Here is a 19975-nt window from a genome sequence, read left to right as displayed (position 1 = left end):
CTTCCTTGCAGTCCAGGGGACTCGTAAGAGTCTTCTCCAGCACCACAGTTCGAAAGCATCAATTCTTTGGTGCTCAGCCTTCCTTATAGTCCAGCTCTCACAGCCATACGTTGCTACTGGGAAAACCATAGCTTTGATTAGACGGACCTTTGTCGGCAAGGTGATGTCTGTGCTTCTTACTATGCTGTCTAGGTTTGCCATAGCTTTCCTCCCAAGGAGCAAGCGTCTTTTAATTTCATGGCTACAGTCACCATCTGCGGTGATCTTGGAGCCCAAGAAAATAAAATCTGTCACAGCTTCCATTTCTTCCCCTTCTGTATGCCAGGAAGTGATGGGGCCAGATGCCATGATCTTCGTTCTTGTTAATGTTGAGTTTCAAACCAGCTTTTGCACTCTCCTCTTTCACCCTCAACAAGAGGCTCTTGAGATCCTCTTCGCTTTCTGCCATTAGGGTGGTATCGTCTGCGTATCTGAGGTTGTTGATAATTCTCCCGGCAATCTTAATTCCGACCTGTGATTCATCCAACCCAGCGTTTCTCATGATGTACTCTGCATATAAATTAAATAAGCAGGGCGACAATATACAGCCTTGTCGTACTCCTTTCCCAATTTTGAACCAATCGGTTGTTCCATGTCCGGTTCTTACTGTTGCTTCTTGACCCTCGTACAGGTTTCTCAGGAGACAGGTAAGGTGGTCTGGTACTCCCATCTCTTTCACAATTTGCCACAGTTTGTTGTGATCCACACAATCAAAGGCTTTAGCGTAGTCAATGAAGCAGAAATAGACGTTTTTCTGGAATTCTCTTCCTTTCTCCATGATCCAGCGAATGTTGGCGATTTGATCTCTAGTTCCTCTGCCTCTTGGAAACCCCGCTTGTACTTCCGGTAGTTCTCGGTTCACATGCTGCTGAAGCCTAGCTTGTAGGATTTTGAGCATCACCTTGCTGGCATGTGAAAGGAGCGCAATTGTACTTTAGTTTAAACACTCCTTGGCATTGCCCTTCATTGGAATTGGGATGTAAACTGACCTTTTCCAGTCTTGTGGCCACTGTTGAGTGTTCCAAATTTGTTGTCATATTGAGTGCAGCACTTTAACAGCATCATCTTTTAGGATTTTAAATAGCTCAGCTGGAAGACTGTCATCTCTGCTAGCTTTGTTGTTACTAATGCTTCCTAAGGCCCACTTGACTTCACTCTCAAGGATGTCCGGCTCAAGTTCAGTGACCGCACTATCATGGCTATCAAGGACATTCAGATCTTTCCTGTATAGGTCTTCTGGGTATTCTTTCCACCTCTTCTTAATCTCATCTGCTTCTGTTAGGTCCCTGCCTTCTTTGTCCTTTATCATGCCTGTCTTTGCACAAAACGTTCCCTTGAGACTCCAATTTTCTTGAAGAGATCTCTAGTCTTTCCCATTCTGTTGTTTTCCTCGATTTCTTTGCATTGTTCATTTAAGAAGGCCTTCTTGTCTCTCCTTGCTATTCTCTGGAACTCTGCATTCAGTTGGATATATCTTCCCCTTTCTCCCTTGCTTTTCGTTTCCCTTCTTTCCTCAGCTACTTGTAAAGCCTCCTCAGACAGCCACTTGGCTTTCTTGCATTTCTTTTTCTTTGGGATGGATTTCGTTGCTGCCTCCTGAACAATGTTACGGACCTCCGTCCATAGTTCCTCAGGCACTCTGTCTATTAGGTCTAATCCCTGAAATCTGTTCATCACCTCCACTGTATATTCATAAGGGATATGATTTAGGTCATACCTGAATGGTGTAGTGGTTTTCCCTACGTTCTTCAATTTAAGCTGAAATTTTGCAACAAGAAGCTCATGATCTGAGCCACAGTCAGCTCCAGGTCTTGTTTTTACTGACTGTATGGAGCTTCTCCATCTTTGTCTGCGAAGTACATAATCAATCTGATTTCGATATTGACCAACTGGTGATGTCCATGTGTAGAGTCGCGTCTTGTGCTGTTGGAAAAGAGTGTTTGCTATGATCAGCGTGTTCTCTTGGCAAAACTCGATTAGCCTTTGTCCTGCTTCATTTTGTACACCAAGGCCATGCTTGCCTGTTATCCCGGTGATTTCTTGACTTCCTACTTTGGCATTCCAATCCCCTATGATGAAGAGGACATCTTTTTTTGATGTTAGTTCTAGAAGGTGTTGTAGGTCTTCATAGAACCGATCAACCTCAGCTTCTTCGGCCTCAGTGGTTGGGGCATAGACTTGAATTACTGTGATGTTGAATGGTTTGCCTTGGATTCGTACTGAGATCATTCTATCGTTTTTGAGATTGTATCCCAGTACTGCTTTTCCCACCCTTTTGTTGACTATGAGTGCTACTCCATTTCTTCTAAGGGATTCTTGCCCATAGCAGTAGATATGATGGTCACCTGAATTAAATTCGCCCATGCCTGTCCATTTTAGTTCACTGATTCCCGAGATGTCAATGTTCAATCTTGCCATCTCATGTTCGACCACCTCCAGCTTACCTTGATTCATTGATCTTGCATTCCAGGTTCCTAAACAATATTGTTCTCTACAGTATCAGACTTACTTTTCACCACCAGAGACATCCACAGCTGAGTGTCCTTTCGGCTTTGGCCCAGCCGCTTCACTCTTTCTGGCACTACTTGGAAATTCCCTCTGCTCTTCCCCAGTAGTATATTGGACAGCTTCCGACCTGAGCGTCTCATCTTCCGGCGTCATCTCTTTTAGCCCTGTGATACGTTCCATGGGGTTTTCTTGGCAAGAATACTGGAGTGGGTTGCCATTTCCTTCTCCAGTGGACCACATTTTGTCAGAACTCTCTGCCATGACCTGTCCGTCTTGGGTGGCCCTGCACGGCATAGCTTATGGCTTCACTGAGTTACGCAAGCCCCTTCACCACAACAAGGCAGTAATAAATACAAGGTGGAGAAGAAGAAATGAGTCATAATGCTCATTTAGTATTTGTAGCAAGTGTCATGAACTGCTAAAGTTTGTATTCTGAAACGTGGAATTATGAAGGTCGCAAACATCTCTAGTTGCAGAGGCAAGAACATGTTGCTATATTAATATCCAAAGCTCCTCATTTACACAATCCAGCCACCTGATCTGCACTGTGTGGGACTAGTTTCATTTCTAGGCAAAAACATTAATTTGTGTTTCTTCTCCACATTTATAAAAACAATTGGCTGGCTGCCCTCTTTTTCCTAAAACACTGGGAACTAATGGGGCTTGCTGATATATTTGCATGAACGAGATGGAGACACAGGGAAGAATCCAGTGGTGCGCTTAAGCCCCCACCAATTCCTGTTCATCCTGCTGATTCCCTTCTGCAAGCATGGATCCCACCAATTCCATTGTGCAAGTGGGACCTAGCGTTTATGTAAGGGAGATTTTACGCTTCCTAGGGGAAGCCCCAAAATGAGCAGAAATGCTTGTTTCTGGAAGGAGGCGGGTCAGGGGAGGTCCTTATGTGAGTTCCGCCGACCTGCTTCCTTCCAGAAATTAATGTTATCACTCATTTCTGGCATGAAATTGCTGTTGTGCAAATGGTTGGGGCCGCTTGTGCAACAGAATTGGCAGGGCAGGAGAGAATCGGCAGGGGCTGAACTGCTCTGTTGGATTCTGCCCATAGGTTATGTTTGCACACAACGCTAAGACAGAATTGGAGAGAATTCTGGCATATCATACACAAGCAGCATGCTGGTGCAGCTTCTTAGTCACTCTTGTTTTTATTCTCCTGTCAGCAGGAGCAGCTAAACTAGCCAGAAATGCACCGGGAAACAAACGCTTGGCATTGTGTTTGAACCAGGATCCCTAGCTTGTCACTACCAAACAAACCAAGAATAGAAACCAAGAACAAACCCTGGCTGCAGACTTTGGCTTGTTGATGGAGCAACAACCTGGAGTCCCACTTCAGATGCAGTGCTAAGCTTTTGCTTCCTGGTGAATTTCTGGTTAATTTATCCACTCCTGTTGGCAGGAGAAGCCAAGTGAGGTTGACCAAGCGGTATATATCAGCATTCTGCTCATGAATGTTATGCCAGAATTCTCCACAGTTCTGGCTTATTGTTGTATGTGAACACGGCCCTAGAGACAGGTGCTTGGAACATATTCTAGTCTGTGCTATATGACCTGGACACGGTTGCACCGTAATTTTTTTACTCTGCTTTATCTACCTGCTTTGTTTATCCCTTTATTGCAGTGGTGGACAACCTGTGGGCTGCTTACAGCCCTCAAAGGCCTTTCCTGCAGCACACCATATGTTGATCAGGTCCACCCGCTGCTGAATTCTTCTCTTTGCCCTCCCCATTGCTGCCTTTGCCTCCTCCCTGCCTCCATTACCTCAGTTGTGTTGGGGAAGAGGCCATGCAGGGAAATGAGCACAGAAAGAGAGTCATCCCCGTGTGCCCTCTTCCCTATCACAGTTTTCATCTGGACTGCTGGGGCGGGGCAGGTGGGTGGGGGAAGAGGCTTTAATAGTAGGGAAATAGCAGGGATTTCCTGTATTGGGATCACCAGAGGGCAGGCAAGGTTAATATCAGGGAAATAGCAGTCTTCCCACCAGATCAGGATCGCTGGGGATAGGGGTGGAGAGATTTTAACCCCCCCACACACACACCCCCAAAGTAATCTTGCTCAAACTCCAGCTAATAGCAGCAGAGAAACAGTGATCTTTCCAGAAGTGGGATCATTGGCTGGGGAGGGGGAGAAGTTAAAGCCTCTCTTCTGCCCCCCCGATCCTGTGTGTGTGTGAGAGAGAGAGAGAGAGAGAGAGAGAGAGAGAGACTGGATTTGTGTGTTCAGTGTTTGTGTGTGTGTATGTGTTGTGGCCCCACCCACCAAGCCCACTCACTTGTGCAGCCTCCAAAGAATTCTGCAGCCCCCCAATTCAAAAAGGTTGCCCACCCCTGCTTTATTGGCTTTGACATTCCTTGACATTGTAATTTGCTGTATCTTGTAGTGTGTACCAGTACCAGAACTCATCCACCCATTATTCCACCTCAGAGTGCAGCAAATCAAATAAACCTGAATTACTGGCCTCAGGACATGGGTGTTCTTCGAACATGGGTGTTTTGAAAACAGATTTTGAGATCTAAGATATCTGCAGTCATGGGTTGTAAAGTCAAACCCCACCATTGCTACTTGTTATTTATTTAGGACAAGTCTTCTGTGCACTTCTGAGAAGTGAATGAATGCATCTGTTTTATTTCCAACCTGAGTGACCATGAGAAGGAGGACTGGCTTGTGATTAATACCTCTTATTCATGCAGTATTGAAACTTGGTGTATGATGATATTGTTGGCAGGATATTCTGGTTACTCAGTCGTAGTGATCACAATGGAATGTAGTAAAGGAGGCTGTTCCTAAATATACATAGGATCAAAGTTGTTAATGGCGTTATGTAGCCTTATAATTAGTTCCTCAAACCTTAACAGTCCACAGTGTTTGTTACTAGCTTATCTACTAAAACCGAAATTCACACTGATACAGGTTCTTTGCCTGGTCAAAATGGGCAGTATCCAACATTGCCCATGGACCTCCACTTATTATGTTGTGGCAGCAGGACCATCACCTGTGTAACAGGAAGACTGCATTTCCTAGAGCAACCCCCAAAATGAACTGAAATGCTTGTCCCCAGAATGGGACTGGTCAGAAATGAGCATTTTGGCGCATTCTGGTTGCTTCAAGAAGTGCTAGCTTCCTGCTGTGGTGGCGGTGGGTCTCGCTGGTGCACAGGCAGCATTGGATACTGTCCCTAAAAGCAGTTTTTTACCACAGGTGAATGGCTATTTATAGACTTGGCTTTATAGGTAAGATCATTACTTTTGAACTGTGTATGGAAGACAACAGCAGCTTGCTCCTGGCTGGCCACCAACTTTAAGAGATGGATTGCTGTGTTCTAGTCCAGTGGGAAGTAATATATACAGGTGTATAACCAAGAGAAGCTCCATGTATGACCAAAACTATTTTTCTGCATAACGTAATGAAAGAAGTGTGACTAGATTGCTCACTGATATCATTGAGAAGTAGTATAAAAAGTTACCAGATTTAAAAACCTGTTTTTCTGCCTGTTGCTCAATGTGGATGAAGGAATGGGTGACGTTGAAAAATAGAAGACTTTTAGAACTAGAAGGACATGGATTGAGATGTGGGTGGCATGGTTATTTGTGGTATGATAAAACAAAAGTGAATGTAGATTTTAATAATCATTATATAAGAAGGGCTGTATTAAGAATTTGGAATAAATATAAATTAAGGCTCTATCAAAAAATACCATGTTGGATATCTTCACAAGAAGCAATGCACAGAAGATAATTTGATAGCACGCATAAATGGATAAGATATAATGATTTACTGGAACTGTCACAAGGGGAATATAAGTTAAAATCAAGGGAAAACTTATTGGAAGAAGGTCATGTATGTCAGTGGTTTTCATATTTGCAAATTAAAGAAAGGTTTACAATAGATGAGAAAAATGGTGGACTTGAACGAACAGAATCTGAGTTTGAAACAGCACTGTGTACAAATGATGAACATTGTTATTGCTAAACTGTATAAATTGCTGTTAAGGTATGAGATAGAGGATGAACAAGTAAAAGATTGTATGATAAAATGGGCACAAAATGTTGGTCATAATATATCAATGGAAGAGTGGGAAAGTATGTGGGGAAAAGATTTAAAATTTATGTTATGTACAAGTCTTAAAGATAATTTTTATAAGATGATGTATAGATGGTATATATCACCATTTAAATTGTCTAAAATGTATAAAGGTGTTTCTGGAAAATGTTGGAAATGTGAAGATCAAGAGGGAACATTTTATCATTTATGGTGGACTTGTAAAAAAGCTAAAACATTTTGGAAATGAGTATAGTCTTTAGCTCAAAGAATATTAAAGACTACTATAGAATTAAAGCCAGAAACTTTTTTGTTGGGACTAACAGATAAACACGTAAAAGAGAAGGGGGGAACCCTCTTTCGCTACATGACAATGGCTGCAAGGTTATTGTATGCACAAAAGTGGAAGAATGAAACAATACCAACTGTGAGCGAGTGGACCATGAAAATGATGGAGCTGGCAGAGATGGCAAAACTTCCTATTATAATTAAAGAAGGATCAACAACTAAATTTATGTTAGATTGGAAACCTTTTATAGAATTTGTACAAGAAATAGAGAAAAATGATATCTATGTATGTGGATTTTGAACTTTGAGATGGTTAATACTTGTTGTTGTTGTTGTTGTTGTTAAAATTAGATAATGTCTGTGAACTCAGTGTATGATATGCAACTAAGATAAGAACTAGAGAATAATATTGAGCATTTGTTGTGTAAGGGGAGCCAAAGGTAGATATCTTACAATCTTAAGAGATATTTTAGTGTAGGTGTATTGTGTGTTTATGTTGTTGTTTTGTTTTTCTTTAAAAAAAATTATTATATCAAAAGAGAAGTAGTATGAAAAGCACTGAAAATCAAGACAAATTTTGCCTTGATTTCCTTTTTAACAATTTTGGAAAAAGAAAAGGAAAGGTTCCTTTTCTTAGAAAGGAAGAGGGACGCCGCTTATGCTGGCATTTTCATGGCAGACTAGAGCAGGGTGGCTTGCCATTGCCTTCCCCAGTCATGACTACCTTTCCCCCAGCAAGCTGGGTACTCATTTTACCAACCTCGGAAGGATGGAAGGCTGAGTCGACCTGAGCTGGCTACTCGAGACCCAGCTTCCGCTGGGATCGAACTCAGGTCGTGGGGGAGATTCGGTTGCAATGGGGAATGTGTGGCCCTCCAGATACTGTTGGACTACAACTCCCATCATTCCTCACTGTTGGCTGTGTTGGCTAGGGCTGATGGGAGTTGCAATCTAACAACTTCTGAAGGGCCACACGTTCCCCACCCCTGCCATAAAAGCATTGTAAAACTGGGGAAAGACACAGAAAGGAACTAGAGATGGTAGTTCTTTTAAGAAGTGACAAGTGTAGGCCATAGCCCTTGGGATCCAACTTTAGCAAGCTGTTGGATCTTTACTTTGTATAGGCAGCACTGCAGCAAAAAGCAGAATTATGTTTTTTCTGTATACTTACAAATCCACCCCTTGATTCTTATATGGCAACTTAAAAATGACAGGATGAGAGACACCTGTAGGCCATCATCCTTTTTCTTGAACATGTAAAATTGCAAGCATCTAATTTTAAAATATCCAAAAATAACTCCCACCTCACACCTAATTGCGAAGTACCAGGAATTGCCTCTCTATAATTGGTTCGCCTCCTGGATTTTTTACTCCTTGCTTCAGAGCATGAGAATTTGAGCTTTTTAACATTAAAATAAGTCACATTTTTCCTGTAAACTTTTATAAAACTTTTATGAAGCAAGGTAAACTGCATGTGTATGATAAGAGGAAAGCAAAGTCCTGTTTACATAGAGGATATTTCAAAATGAGGTACACATCAGCGTTTGAAGCAAGGACTGCCAAGGGAGAATGTGCGAACACCGGATGTTTGCTTTCCTAAACTGGAGATGTTTTCCAGTTTAGGCAAATTTTCAAAGGCAGGTTTTATCTGAAGCAATTGCATTGAAAAGAGCAGTTTGTGGGTATGCATAGTCCTCTAATTGAAGGGCAAATCTTAATATGAAGGGGGAACTGGCAGAATAGATATTTTTAGTAGAACTTAACCAAATGTTCATGTGTTTTGATTTTGTGACAAAATGTGCGTGTGTGAGGGAGAAGCTTCCATGGAACAGTTAAAGTATTGCTTTTCCTCTAGGTACTTGACATGGCTTACAACTCAGAGCTGTGCAAAAGCCTGGAAAGGCTGATTTTTAAACTATGCTGTCTCTGAACTAGCCTGCAGGACACAGCTCAGGGAAACTCCCAAACTTTGGGAGCAAGGGAGCCGTGCAGTCATTGAACATGACTAACCAAGTTCAGGAAAGCTCCCCAACTTAACTGAACTCAACCTTAAGCAGAGTCCTGCTGTTTAAGTCTTTCCCTGTCCATCTGACTGGTAACAGTTCTACCATTCCCAGCCCTGCATATAGTAACATAAACTGAGGCGAAGGCTTAAAGCTGCCCAGTTCTGACAATCCTACCTTGGCTTAGTAGGCTGAAGTATGCACAATAAGCTGAAATATTGCCTATACACAACCGTTCCTCCCCTCTTCCCTTTGGACTGCACAGCAATAGCAATCAACCAGGAAGTCTCCAGTTAACCATAGCTTCCTATTTTGTCCGAACTGGAAAATGATGATTATTAGGTTTGGAACAAATCAGGATCTTAAACCATATTCAAACCATAGTTTAAGATCCTAGCCATTTCCAGACTTAATAACCATAGTTTCCTGGTGTGGATGAAACAGGAAACTATGGTTTATTGGAAACATCCTGGCTTGATTGCTTTGTGCCATGAAAGGAGGAGAGAAAGGGGCTTTATGCACGGGGAAAAGGCTCATCATGCCAGAGAGTATCTGAAGGGACCGTTAGCTTAGTTTAGTTGGGAAATACATTGAGTAATTTGGGGGGGGACACACACACCATAATTGCGGTCACGAGTAGGGGGAGTTATGGTGTTGGGGGATTAACAGGCCACCTGAGGAGAAGAGGGGCTAAATACCTTACGGCTATCCCCTCTTCTGGTTCTTCCCCCAACCAGTTGGTTCCTGGTGCCCTTACCAGCTTGCCCACAGGTCTAGTGGTGCTGCTGCTGAATGCCAGGGCAGTCCAAAATAAAATCTCCCTCATCCATGATTTGATTGTGGATGAGGGGGCTGACCTGGTATGTACTACTGAGACCTGGGTGGGGGAACTGGGAGGGGATACTGTCTCCCAGCTGTGCCCTCCTGCGTACTCAGTACCACACCAACACCAACTCAAGGTTTGGGGAGTGGGGGTTGCTGTGGTCTATAGGAATTCGATCTCCCTCTCTAGGCTCCCTATACATTTGAGTGTGGATCTTGAGTGTCTGTACCCTGTGTTGGGTACCTAGGATGGATTAGGAATTCTGCTGGTGTACCACCCACCCTGCTGCCCATCAGACTCCCTGCCTGAGTGGACGGAGGTGGTCTCAAACTTGGTTTGAGGACCCCTAGGATGATGGTCCTGGGGGATCTCAACTTCCATGCTGAGGCTGCTGTATCTGGGGTGGCTTAGGACTTCATGGCCACCATGATAACCATGGGGCTATCCAACATGTCATCAGCCCAACTCATGTAAAAGGATACACACTTGTTCTGGTTTTCTCAACTGGGCAGGAAGATGGTAATCTGAAACTGGGGGGATTAATGTCTGTCCTTTTGTCATGGTTAGATCACTTCATACTGAAGTTTAGACTCTCAGCAGCCTTTCCCCTCTGCAAGGATGGGGGACCTATTTAAATGGTCCAGCCCCAGAGGCTAATGGATTCCAGAGGTCTCGGGGGGGGGTCCCCCGCTGGTATGGCTTGTGCTCCTGTCGAAGCCCAGGTCATTCCTTGGAATGCAAAGATGACTCGGGTGGTTGATACGATTGCACCCAAGCACCCTCTCCCTCTTAGCAGAGCCCGGCCAGCTGCTTGGTGTACACTCAAGCTGAGGGCAATGAAGAAAGAGGGGAGATGGCAAGAACAGTGGTGGAGGAAAACTCATGCTGAGTCTGACCGAACACAAGTTAGAGCTCATTATCGAGCCTACTTTGTGGCGGTGAGGGTGGCAAAGGGACAGTTCTTTTCCACCAGCATTGCATCTTCTCAGTGTCGTCCAGCAGAGCTTTTCCGAGTGGTTTGTGGCCTGTTACATTCTGGGCCTGGGAGAGGGACTGTGGAACCCTTGATAGCATGCTGTGATGAGTTTCCACATTAAAGATAAAGTCGCTCAGATTTGTCATGAATTGGACACCACAATTAATGCACTTCCATTAGTAGAGGCGTCCAGAGCACCATCTGGTCCAGTTTTATTGGATGAGTTTTAGTTATTGAGACCCGAGGATGCAGACAAAGTGCTTGGCCAAGTCTGGTTGACCACCTGTGTGCTCAGCCCTTGCTCTTCATGGCTTATTACATCAAACAAGGAGGGGATGTCTGGCTGGGTCTAGGAGGTTGTAAATTCCTCCCTGAGAGAGGGAGTGGTGCAAAAGCCTCTTTCAAAGAGGCGGTAATCAAGCCACTCCTGAAACAGCCTAACTTGGACCTGGAGGACGTTAATAACTATAGGCTGGTGGCCAGCATCCTTTTTCTGGGCAAGGTGCTTGACCAGGTGGTTGCAGGACAACTCCAGGCACTCTTGAAAGAAGCGGATTATCTAGATCCATTCAATCAGGCATCAGGCCTGGTTTTGGAATGGAAACTTCCTCATTCTCCCTGTGGGATGACCTCTGCTGGGAAAGGGACAGGGGGAGCGTGACCCTGTTGATCCTCCTGGACTTCTCAGTGGCTTTCGATACTATTGACCAAGGTATCCTTCTGGATAGGTTGTCTGGGTGGGGAGTGGTTCCACTCCTACTTGGATGGCCAATTCCAGAAGGTGGTGCTGGGGAATTATTGCTCCGTGCCTTGCCAATTATGCCATAGGGTTCCACACATCTCTGTTTTATCCCCTACACTGTTCAACATCTACATGAAACCACTGGGGGAGGTTATCTGGAGGTGTGGGCTGAGGTGTCATCAATATGCAGATGATACCCAGCTCTACCTCTGTTTCTTATCAAACCCAGGTGAGGCAGTGGCTGTTCTGAATCAGTGCCTGGGCACGGTAATGGACTGGATGAGGGCCAGTAAACTGAAACTCAATCAAGACAAGATGGAGGTACTGTTAGCGGGTGGTTCATCTGCCCAGCTAGGTGATGTTCAACCTGTTCTGGAGGAGGTTGCAGGCCCCCTATAGGATCGGGCTTGTCGTTTGGGGGTGCTCTTGAGCCCAGAACTGTCACGGGAGGCACAGGTGAACTCAGTGGCATGGAGCACTTTTTATCAGCTTAGGCTGGTATACCAACTATGCCCTTATCTGGACAGAGATAGCCTAGTTAGTTATCCATGCTCTGATAACCTCTCGTCTGGATTACTGCAATGTGTTATATGTGGGGCTACCTTTGAAAATGCTCCTGAAACTTCAGCTAGTCCAAAATAGGGCAGCAAGATTGTTAACAGGGACTGTCCAATGAAATCACATTACGCCAGTTGTTGTTGTTCAGTCGTTCAGTCGTGCCCGACTCTTCGTGACCCCATGGACCATAGCACGCCAGGCCTTCCTGTCCTGCGCTCTCTCCCGGAGCGTGCTCAAGTTCATATTCATTGCATCCGTGATGCTATCTAGCCATCTCATCCTCTGCCGTCCCCTTCTCCTTTTGCCTTCAGTCTTTCCCAGCATCAGGGTCTTTTCCAGGGAGTTTTCTCTTCGCATTAGGTGGCCAAAATATTGGAGCTTCAGCTTCATTATCTGTCCTTCCAATGAGCAGTCAGGGTTGATTTCCTTTAGGATGGACTGATTTGACCTCCTTGCAGTCCAGGGCACTCGTAAGAGTCTTCTCCAGCACCACAGTTCGAAAGCATCAATTCTTCGGCGCTCAGCCTTCCTTATAGTCCAGCTCTCACAGCCATACATTACTACTGGGAAAACCATAGCTTTGATTAGACGGACCTTTGTCGGCAAGGTGATGTCTCTGCTTCTTACTATGCTGTCTAGGTTGGCCATAGCTTTCCTCCCAAGGAGCAAGCGTCTTTTAATTTCATGGCTACAGTCACCGTCTGCGGTGATCTTGGAACCCAAGAAAGTAAAATCTGTCACTGCTTCCATTTCTTCCCCTTCCATATGCCAGGAAGTGATGGGGCCAGATGCCATGATCTTAGTTTTTTTAATGTTGAGTTTCAAACCAGCTTTTGCACTCTCCTCTTTCACCCTCAACAAGAGGCTCTTGAGATCCTCTTCGCTTTCTGCCATTAGGGTGGTATCATCTGCATATCGGAGGTTGTTGATAATTCTCCCAGCAATCTTAATTCCGACCTCTGATTCATCCAACCCGGCATTTCTCATGATGTACTCTGCATATAAGTTAAATAAGCAGGGTGACAATATGCAGCCTTGTCGTACTCCTTTCCCAATTTTGAACCAATCGGTTGTTCCATGTCTGGTTCTTACTGTTGCTTCTTGACCCTCGTACAGGTTTCTCAGGAGACAGGTAAGGTGGTCTGGTACTCCCATCACTTTAAGAATTTGCCACAGTTTGTTGTGATCCACACAATCAAAGGCTTTAGCATAGTCAATGAAGCAGAAATATGGCTTCATTGAGTTACGCAAGCCCCTTCGCCACAACAAGGCAGTGATCCATGAAGGGGATTACGCCAGTACTTTTCCATCTGCACTTGCTGCCAATCCATTTCTGGACCTAATTCAAAGTGCTGGTATTAACATTCAAAGCCTTTAATGGCTTGGGGCCAGGTTATCTGAAGGATTGTCTGCTCCCATATGTGCCTGCCCAAACTCTAAGATCATCCTCAGCAGTCCTTCTCCATGAGCCCCTGCCAAACGAAGTGAGGTGGGTGGCTACCAGGAAGAGGGCCTTTTCTGCTGTGGCACCCTGGCTGTGGAATGAACTCCCTAGAGAGGTTCGCCTGGCATCTATGTTGTACTCCTTCTGGCACCAGGTGAAGACGTTTTTATTCTCCCAGGCATTTTAGCATTTTAGCTTCCTAGTCCTTTAGCTTTGGTGTTTTAAATCTGTATTTTAAATCTCTGCATTGCTGCTAGGTTTTATTCTGGTTGTACTGTTATATTGTGGTTTTAAAGTTTCATATTTTATATTGTTTTATGCTGCAGTTTGTGGTTTTAATTTTTGTGAACTGCCCAGAGAGCTTCGGCTATTGGACGGTATAGAAATACAAACATACATACATACTTGGGCAGCTTCTCTGAGTTTGGTCAAACTGTCCCCTGTGGACTAGCTCAGGGAGTACACAGTGCCTGGAGTCTTAAAAATTGGGGGTCTTTTGTACATTTCCCCCTAATGTCCAGGACTCTGTTGAAAACTGGCTGAAATTTCAAGGGGGCGTCTGCTTTTCAAGAATAACAAAAATGAAATTAAGACTAGGATTTGATCTGTGTGTGTATAGCTGTATGTCTAGAACTTTTCCCAATTGGACTGAATTTAACAGTCAAGAGAACATGGGAGATTAGAGGCAAGAGGATAGTGACCCCCGTAGAATATGTTCTCTGTGTCAGATAATTTTTGCATAAGGCCAGCTCTGAGTCAGCTTAATGTTGAGTTGCCATTCTGTTAGAGACAAATCTATTGGGATTCTGACTAAAGACAAATGAGGTCTAGGTATTCTAATACAATATGTGCAGGTGTGCAAGACAGGGTCTCCCCCACTGCCTTTTGATTGTAAAGGACCACTGTCACAGATAGGTTCCAGTTGTGTTCTCCTGCCCTGCTTAAAATTCTTTGCAGCTCTGCAGGAACCCAAGATTAGCTGCTTTTTTTTCTTTTTACTGGCATTATGGAAGGAGAATCAGGGCTTGGCTTTGTGCCACCAGGCAAGTTGAGATTCAAAGCTTTGCAATAACATCAATTTCAGATCCCTTTAATGACTGGTTTTGGAAGTGATACATGTGAGGACATTTTGCATGGTATAGCAGTATACAATTGACTTGAGTGGGCTGTTTAACTCCTAAGCACTGTTTTTCTCAGCATGATTCTGCAGCCCTGTATTTTTAAAGAGGGCCAACTCTGTGTAAGTTGTCACTTCTGATTAAAAGTGGGCTTATGTTGCAATTATACTTTGCTGTTCCTGATTTGGTGGTACAACGAAAATTGGTAGGTTGTTTTGTCAGGCGGGTTGGGGGGGTGAATTTATGGTGCAAGGCTTTGTGGGGGGGGCGTTAAATAACGGATGGGAATGCAGTCTAGGTTTCTGATTTTCAAGGAGAACTTATTGAGACCACTGCAGAGACTTGCAGGAGCTTTACCCTTTTAAAGATATTAGGGAGGCTATCTAACTAGATTGACATCACAACATATAAAAACTGCCGATTTACGTAGTGCAATGTTCAGAGTGCTTGCAAATTTAGCATACATGTTAAAACAAAAGTTACATGAATTCAAATACAATTTTTGTCATTATCTATATGCCAATAGGAATGAGTGGCTGTAAACCACAACTGGATGTATGACTGGCTGTAAATCCCATCAGGTCACAGAAACTTTGTGGCAGAAAAGAGCACTGAATACGGTGGTAGGTGCGTGGGCATGTTGCATTCTAAGGCATGGATGGATTTGGGTCAGAGGGAATTGACGATATAAGTACAAAAACCCATAGGTTGATTTCCTTATTTTTGTACAAAGTGCTTTTGCCTAGGGCGTGTTTTCTGTTTATCAACACAATGACCTTGTTAGGTGAGTTAGGCTGACAGACAGTATCTTACCCATGGTCAAATAGTAAGCTTCATGGCTGAATGGAGATTTGAACCAGGAGGTCTCAAGCTCAACACATTATTCACCATGTATATAAGCATATAAGCAACCTTGTTTTTCTGCAGTACTTGCCTTTGACTGTTTTCCCCCTCTTAACCAGAGAGAAACACAACCCTGCTTGTTCTAAGATTTTTCTAATATTGCTACAACAGGGACTTACTGGTGATTAGTATTAAAATAAGCAATTGTAATTTAACTTTTGCTGAGTGTCTGCATTTTAAAACATTGCTAATAACTGGACTGGAATGCAAGGTCTAAATTTAATTTGGTGTATTGTTTAAGAGCTTCTTCACATTATCATTTCTAATATAGGTTTTTATGTTGGGGCCATTTGAGTCCTGTATGTGCTCCTTTTCCATCACTCATGCTAACTTAGATGTTTGTGCAATGCCCTGACCCTTTTCATTTCTTCTTGCCTTGATATATGGCAAAATAATAGTATGGCAAAACAGTTCGTTATTTGAAAAGTAGCTGTGGATGAAGAAAGAACACAATATAAGCAAACCTGCTGGTTTTGTCTTTGCTGTTTATGAGAGAAAATGCAGAGGGTCCCTAACAGAAGGGTTGGTATAAATTAGTTTGCTATGTACAGACATAGCCTGGAAACAGCAGGGACTCATTAAAGAAGAGGACTAGGTGCATTTCCTTGACTAATCTATTCTGAAGTATGATAGCAGACCTGTGGCAGTCGCAGCCCTGTGAATATGAAAGCTATGAGTGCTTGCTGAGCTTGTACCATTATGTCAAATACCATGCAGGTCCATGGTGAACTGGCTATGCCCTAGGAAGGATGTTTTCCTTACTAATCAAAAACAACCTGATCTGATTCATTATTCTGTTTCCTTTGAGAAACTGACAACCCCCGTGAAATTTCTGAAGTCTTAGCTTTATTTACATCCTGCTCATATGTTTTTGTTCAGTGCTCCTTGGGGGAGAGCAAACTGACAGCTTCGTAATGTGCGGAAATACCTTATTATAGCTGACCCCAGATGTGCACTTTATTTTCCTTTAAAAAGAAAGAAAGAAAGACTGACTCAATGAATGAATGAATGAAGCACTTGACACAATGACATTGCTCAGCTCCATTAGGTATGTGAGAGGCCTGCCACAGCTATAAACCAGCAAACCCTAATCAAAAGCCTACTGTTCCTAAAGTGCATGCCAGAGTGCTTCTTTCAGGAAACAACGTATAGGACCTGTTAGCATATGACCAGGGCACACTGCATTGAGGCAGAGGGTTGTAATTCAATACTTAGGCTCTTGATGTATATAACCTGGCAAGGCCTGAGAGGTTGCTGATGAAGGATAAAGGAATTATTCATATTATACCTCTGGGTGGCCAGCAGCTGTAGTACCTCTTTTATGTCATCCTCTCAGATTATAAACGATGAACTGCATGAGTTCAGGTGAAGAATTACCAAGTTCCAAACAAGTCACTGACCATCAAGCTGCCAGTCCTTACAGTTTACTGACACCTGTAACAGTATCTCAGTACATCCTAGTTAACATTGATCTTAAAACCTTAGGACATTGCATATGCATCAGTTTTCTGATCCAGGCCAAAGCAATTTAATAGTTGGCCTTTAGATACAAACTTTGCCAAAATATTTGCTCATTAAATTTCTCTGAGCAGTGTCAGTTTGAAAGTAGAAATTTCATTCATGGTATTACAGAGGAGTGAATAGATTAGATGCCTGCTGCTACTGTGAATTTAGACACCGATAACGGAAAATTACAGATATAAGTGGTTGTGGTTTGTTCTAGCAGCCAGCCACAGTTTTCCCCATCCTCACTACACATTTGTCCGTAACCAATCTCTCTTCCTTTTCCCAATCTTGGCCATAACTTTTTAAAAATATACATTTTATTTTTCTCAAGATATATACATAGCAAAAAGCATAAACAAAAATGATATAAAATAAGACTTTACACAGACACTATACATGCACACACTAAAGCTATCATATATACAGGTAGTCATTATACTCAAAAATACTTCATAGTATTTTAAGGTTGGTGAGAAGGAAAGGTTGAAAGGATAAATAGTTGAAGTGGGTAAATAAGTCGAGAGATTGAGGATTATTATGCATTAATGCAATGTAGAAGCACATTTTTATATTTTACAGGAACACATTCCTTTGGTGAAAGGGACAGGCTGATTTTGATGCCCCCTGGGCAGGAATGGCATCGTATTTATGTTCTGTAAAGTAGTTAGGACACAACTACTGGTGTAAAATAAATGTTAAATAGCAGAAGTGGTACTGTGATTGCTGCATTAGGGTGGAGAGAGAAATCAATATCTATATTGTAATGCAATTAGCTGTTAAGCAATAGTGGTGAAGCCTCATGCAATCATCAGTTAAGATGCCCTAGTAATCGCAAAAAGAAGGGTCTCAAAGTGCTAATAGCTGTACTGTTTTGATTCTAGAGAGAGGCACAGCAGGAAAAAAAAAAGCATAAAAAAGCAGAGGTGTTGGAAAGATGGAAGCAGAAGGCTGAGAAGACAGCAGGCAAAGGAAAGCTAGGGAGTGAACAAGAGAGCTGGAAGCAGGGCTTATTTTGTGACTGGGCTGAGCCCTAGCATCTATTTCACTGCTATGCCTTATGCTGGAGCATATGAAGTGAGACTAGATGAATGTGACCCTGAACAGGTTCAGGGTGTATCTTTCCCATCACTGATTAAGGGCCTCTTGAACTAAGGAAGTTGTTCCCTTGCAGACTTGAGCACCAACATCTCTTTTGGTACAAGCTCAGTGCTGACTGGAAGAAGTGCTCCAAAGCAGGGAGGGGAAGGCCAGTGAGGAGAAGGAAAACAGTTGTGTGTGTGGGGGGGGAGAAATGGATGGAGGGTTGGAGGGATGAGCTGTACATGGCTACAAGCTGGAGAGGGGAGGAGAGCTGATATTCACATCAGTTTGAAAAAACTCACCAAATTTTTGTCTGTAGGCCATATCTTAAGTATTTTTTGCTGGAGATATTTGGATGTATCTGTGGTACACTGTGGTTTGGATTGAATACATTAAACTGTCCCATCCCTTCCTAACAAACGCTGATCTTCTGTGAATGGAACTATTTTATCCAGACATTCCTTTCTTGAATGATTCCCCATTGCTTCCTCCTTCAGGGCCAAAGTAGACATTGTTTTAAATTCGTACATAGCAACTATTTTTACTCTAGAATAAACCCTCCCTCCAGATTGTAAAAGCCCTCCATGCTAGGGTCCTGATCTGGATTGAGCTCCCTGCACCTACTCAGGAGTAAAAATGAAAAAAGACACAGCTGCTAGATACAGATTTAAGGTAATATGTGTTTTGGCCCTCAGTGTCTTTTCTATGGGGAGCCCTGGGTAGTGTGGAGCATTGTTCTATTAGTTTAGCTTTATTTAGTGCTGTGATTCTGCCCCCTGTAAGTTGTGGTGAATTACTGAACCTTTCACTTCTCCCCCCACCCCCATGTTTAGAGAAACTTATCACTGTTGCAGTTAAAATACATAAGCTTGACTTGGTGGCGATGGAATCTACTGAATAATTGTGAGTGCAGCAACTGATTCCTGCTATGCAGTAGCAAAAATTTTGTCACTGTCACGTATATTAAAAGAGTATTTTACAAAGAGGAACTCGTTTCTGCCACAGAGTGTTTGGATAACCTGTCATTAGATATTTAATTAGTGTGATTTACTCTTAATCTCTTCTTTTCTCTGCAGGTTTTGCATGCAGAAGAGTGTAAGACTGGTACCAGGAGTCACACTGGATTTAATAGAGAAGTAAGCATGATTTTTGAGAACTTAAAACCATTCTTATTTGTCTAGCTTTCTTTTTTCTTAAATATAAATGTGGTAGGCAAAGTAAACTCCTACACAGCTAGGAGCAGCCCTCTCTTCAGTTTTCTTAGAGTGTGTGCATCACTGGGATGCTTTGATCTCCTGTGTGAAACTGGAGGAAACTTTTCTCCATAACTGTTGCGACAAAGTGACAGAAGAAAGCAGCTAGCAGTGTGGTTGCTTTGTCAAAGCAATAGCAAAAGAATGGAATGACGGGTGTTCTTGTAGTCCAGCCTTCCCCAACCTGCTGCTCTCCAGATGTGTTGGGTTGCAACTCCCATCATCCCCAGTCAGCACAGGCAATAGCCATGCTCAGTGAGGATGATGGCATTTAACACACCTGGAGGGTGCCATGTTGGGGAAGGCTGTTGTAGTCAAAGGATGGTCCAAAGGACTGATGTCTGCGAGATTCTTTTCTAAAAGGAGCAGGAAAGAAGCCAAAGCAGAGTAGGGTATGCTAAGACCATGTACAGCAGTAGAGCAGGAAATAAAGTTGACCTATGCGATTGTGTTTTTCTGCTGCAAGGCAACATTTTGTAGTTAGCTGGTGATGGTGTGGTGATTTGTATGCATCTTGGTTTAGCGTGTTCTCAAGCTATCGTTCCAATTATGAGCTTATGCAAGTTCAACACACCTAATTTTGAGACTTGCTGAATTCATTTTCTCCCATGCTGTGAACGTGTGTTCAGCCACACACAAGTCTGGGATGTACATAGGTTTTCACTGTTACATTTTGAAAAA

At 43.2% G+C, this 19975-nt stretch overlaps 1 protein-coding gene across 14 annotated transcripts in view; it reads left to right on the top strand.

Annotated features, from left to right (window-relative positions):
• RPTOR (regulatory associated protein of MTOR complex 1) overlaps nt 1-19975 on the top strand; it is a 493211-nt gene that overhangs the window by 234674 nt on the left and 238562 nt on the right. For all 14 annotated transcript variants that reach the window (XM_084837711.1, XM_084837700.1, XM_084837701.1 and 11 more), the window contains one exon: nt 19118-19177. In XM_084837711.1, the coding sequence (XP_084693837.1) occupies nt 19118-19177 (60 nt within the window). The remainder of the gene's footprint in view (nt 1-19117; nt 19178-19975) is intronic.

Source organism: Heloderma suspectum, chromosome 2 (genome assembly GCF_057233095.1).
Source record: "Heloderma suspectum isolate Gila_16-S chromosome 2, 16-S_ref, whole genome shotgun sequence".
NCBI lineage: Eukaryota > Metazoa > Chordata > Lepidosauria > Squamata > Helodermatidae > Heloderma > Heloderma suspectum.
The sequence above is the reverse complement of the archived record's forward strand: the minus strand, read 5'-3'. Positions and strand labels throughout refer to the sequence as shown.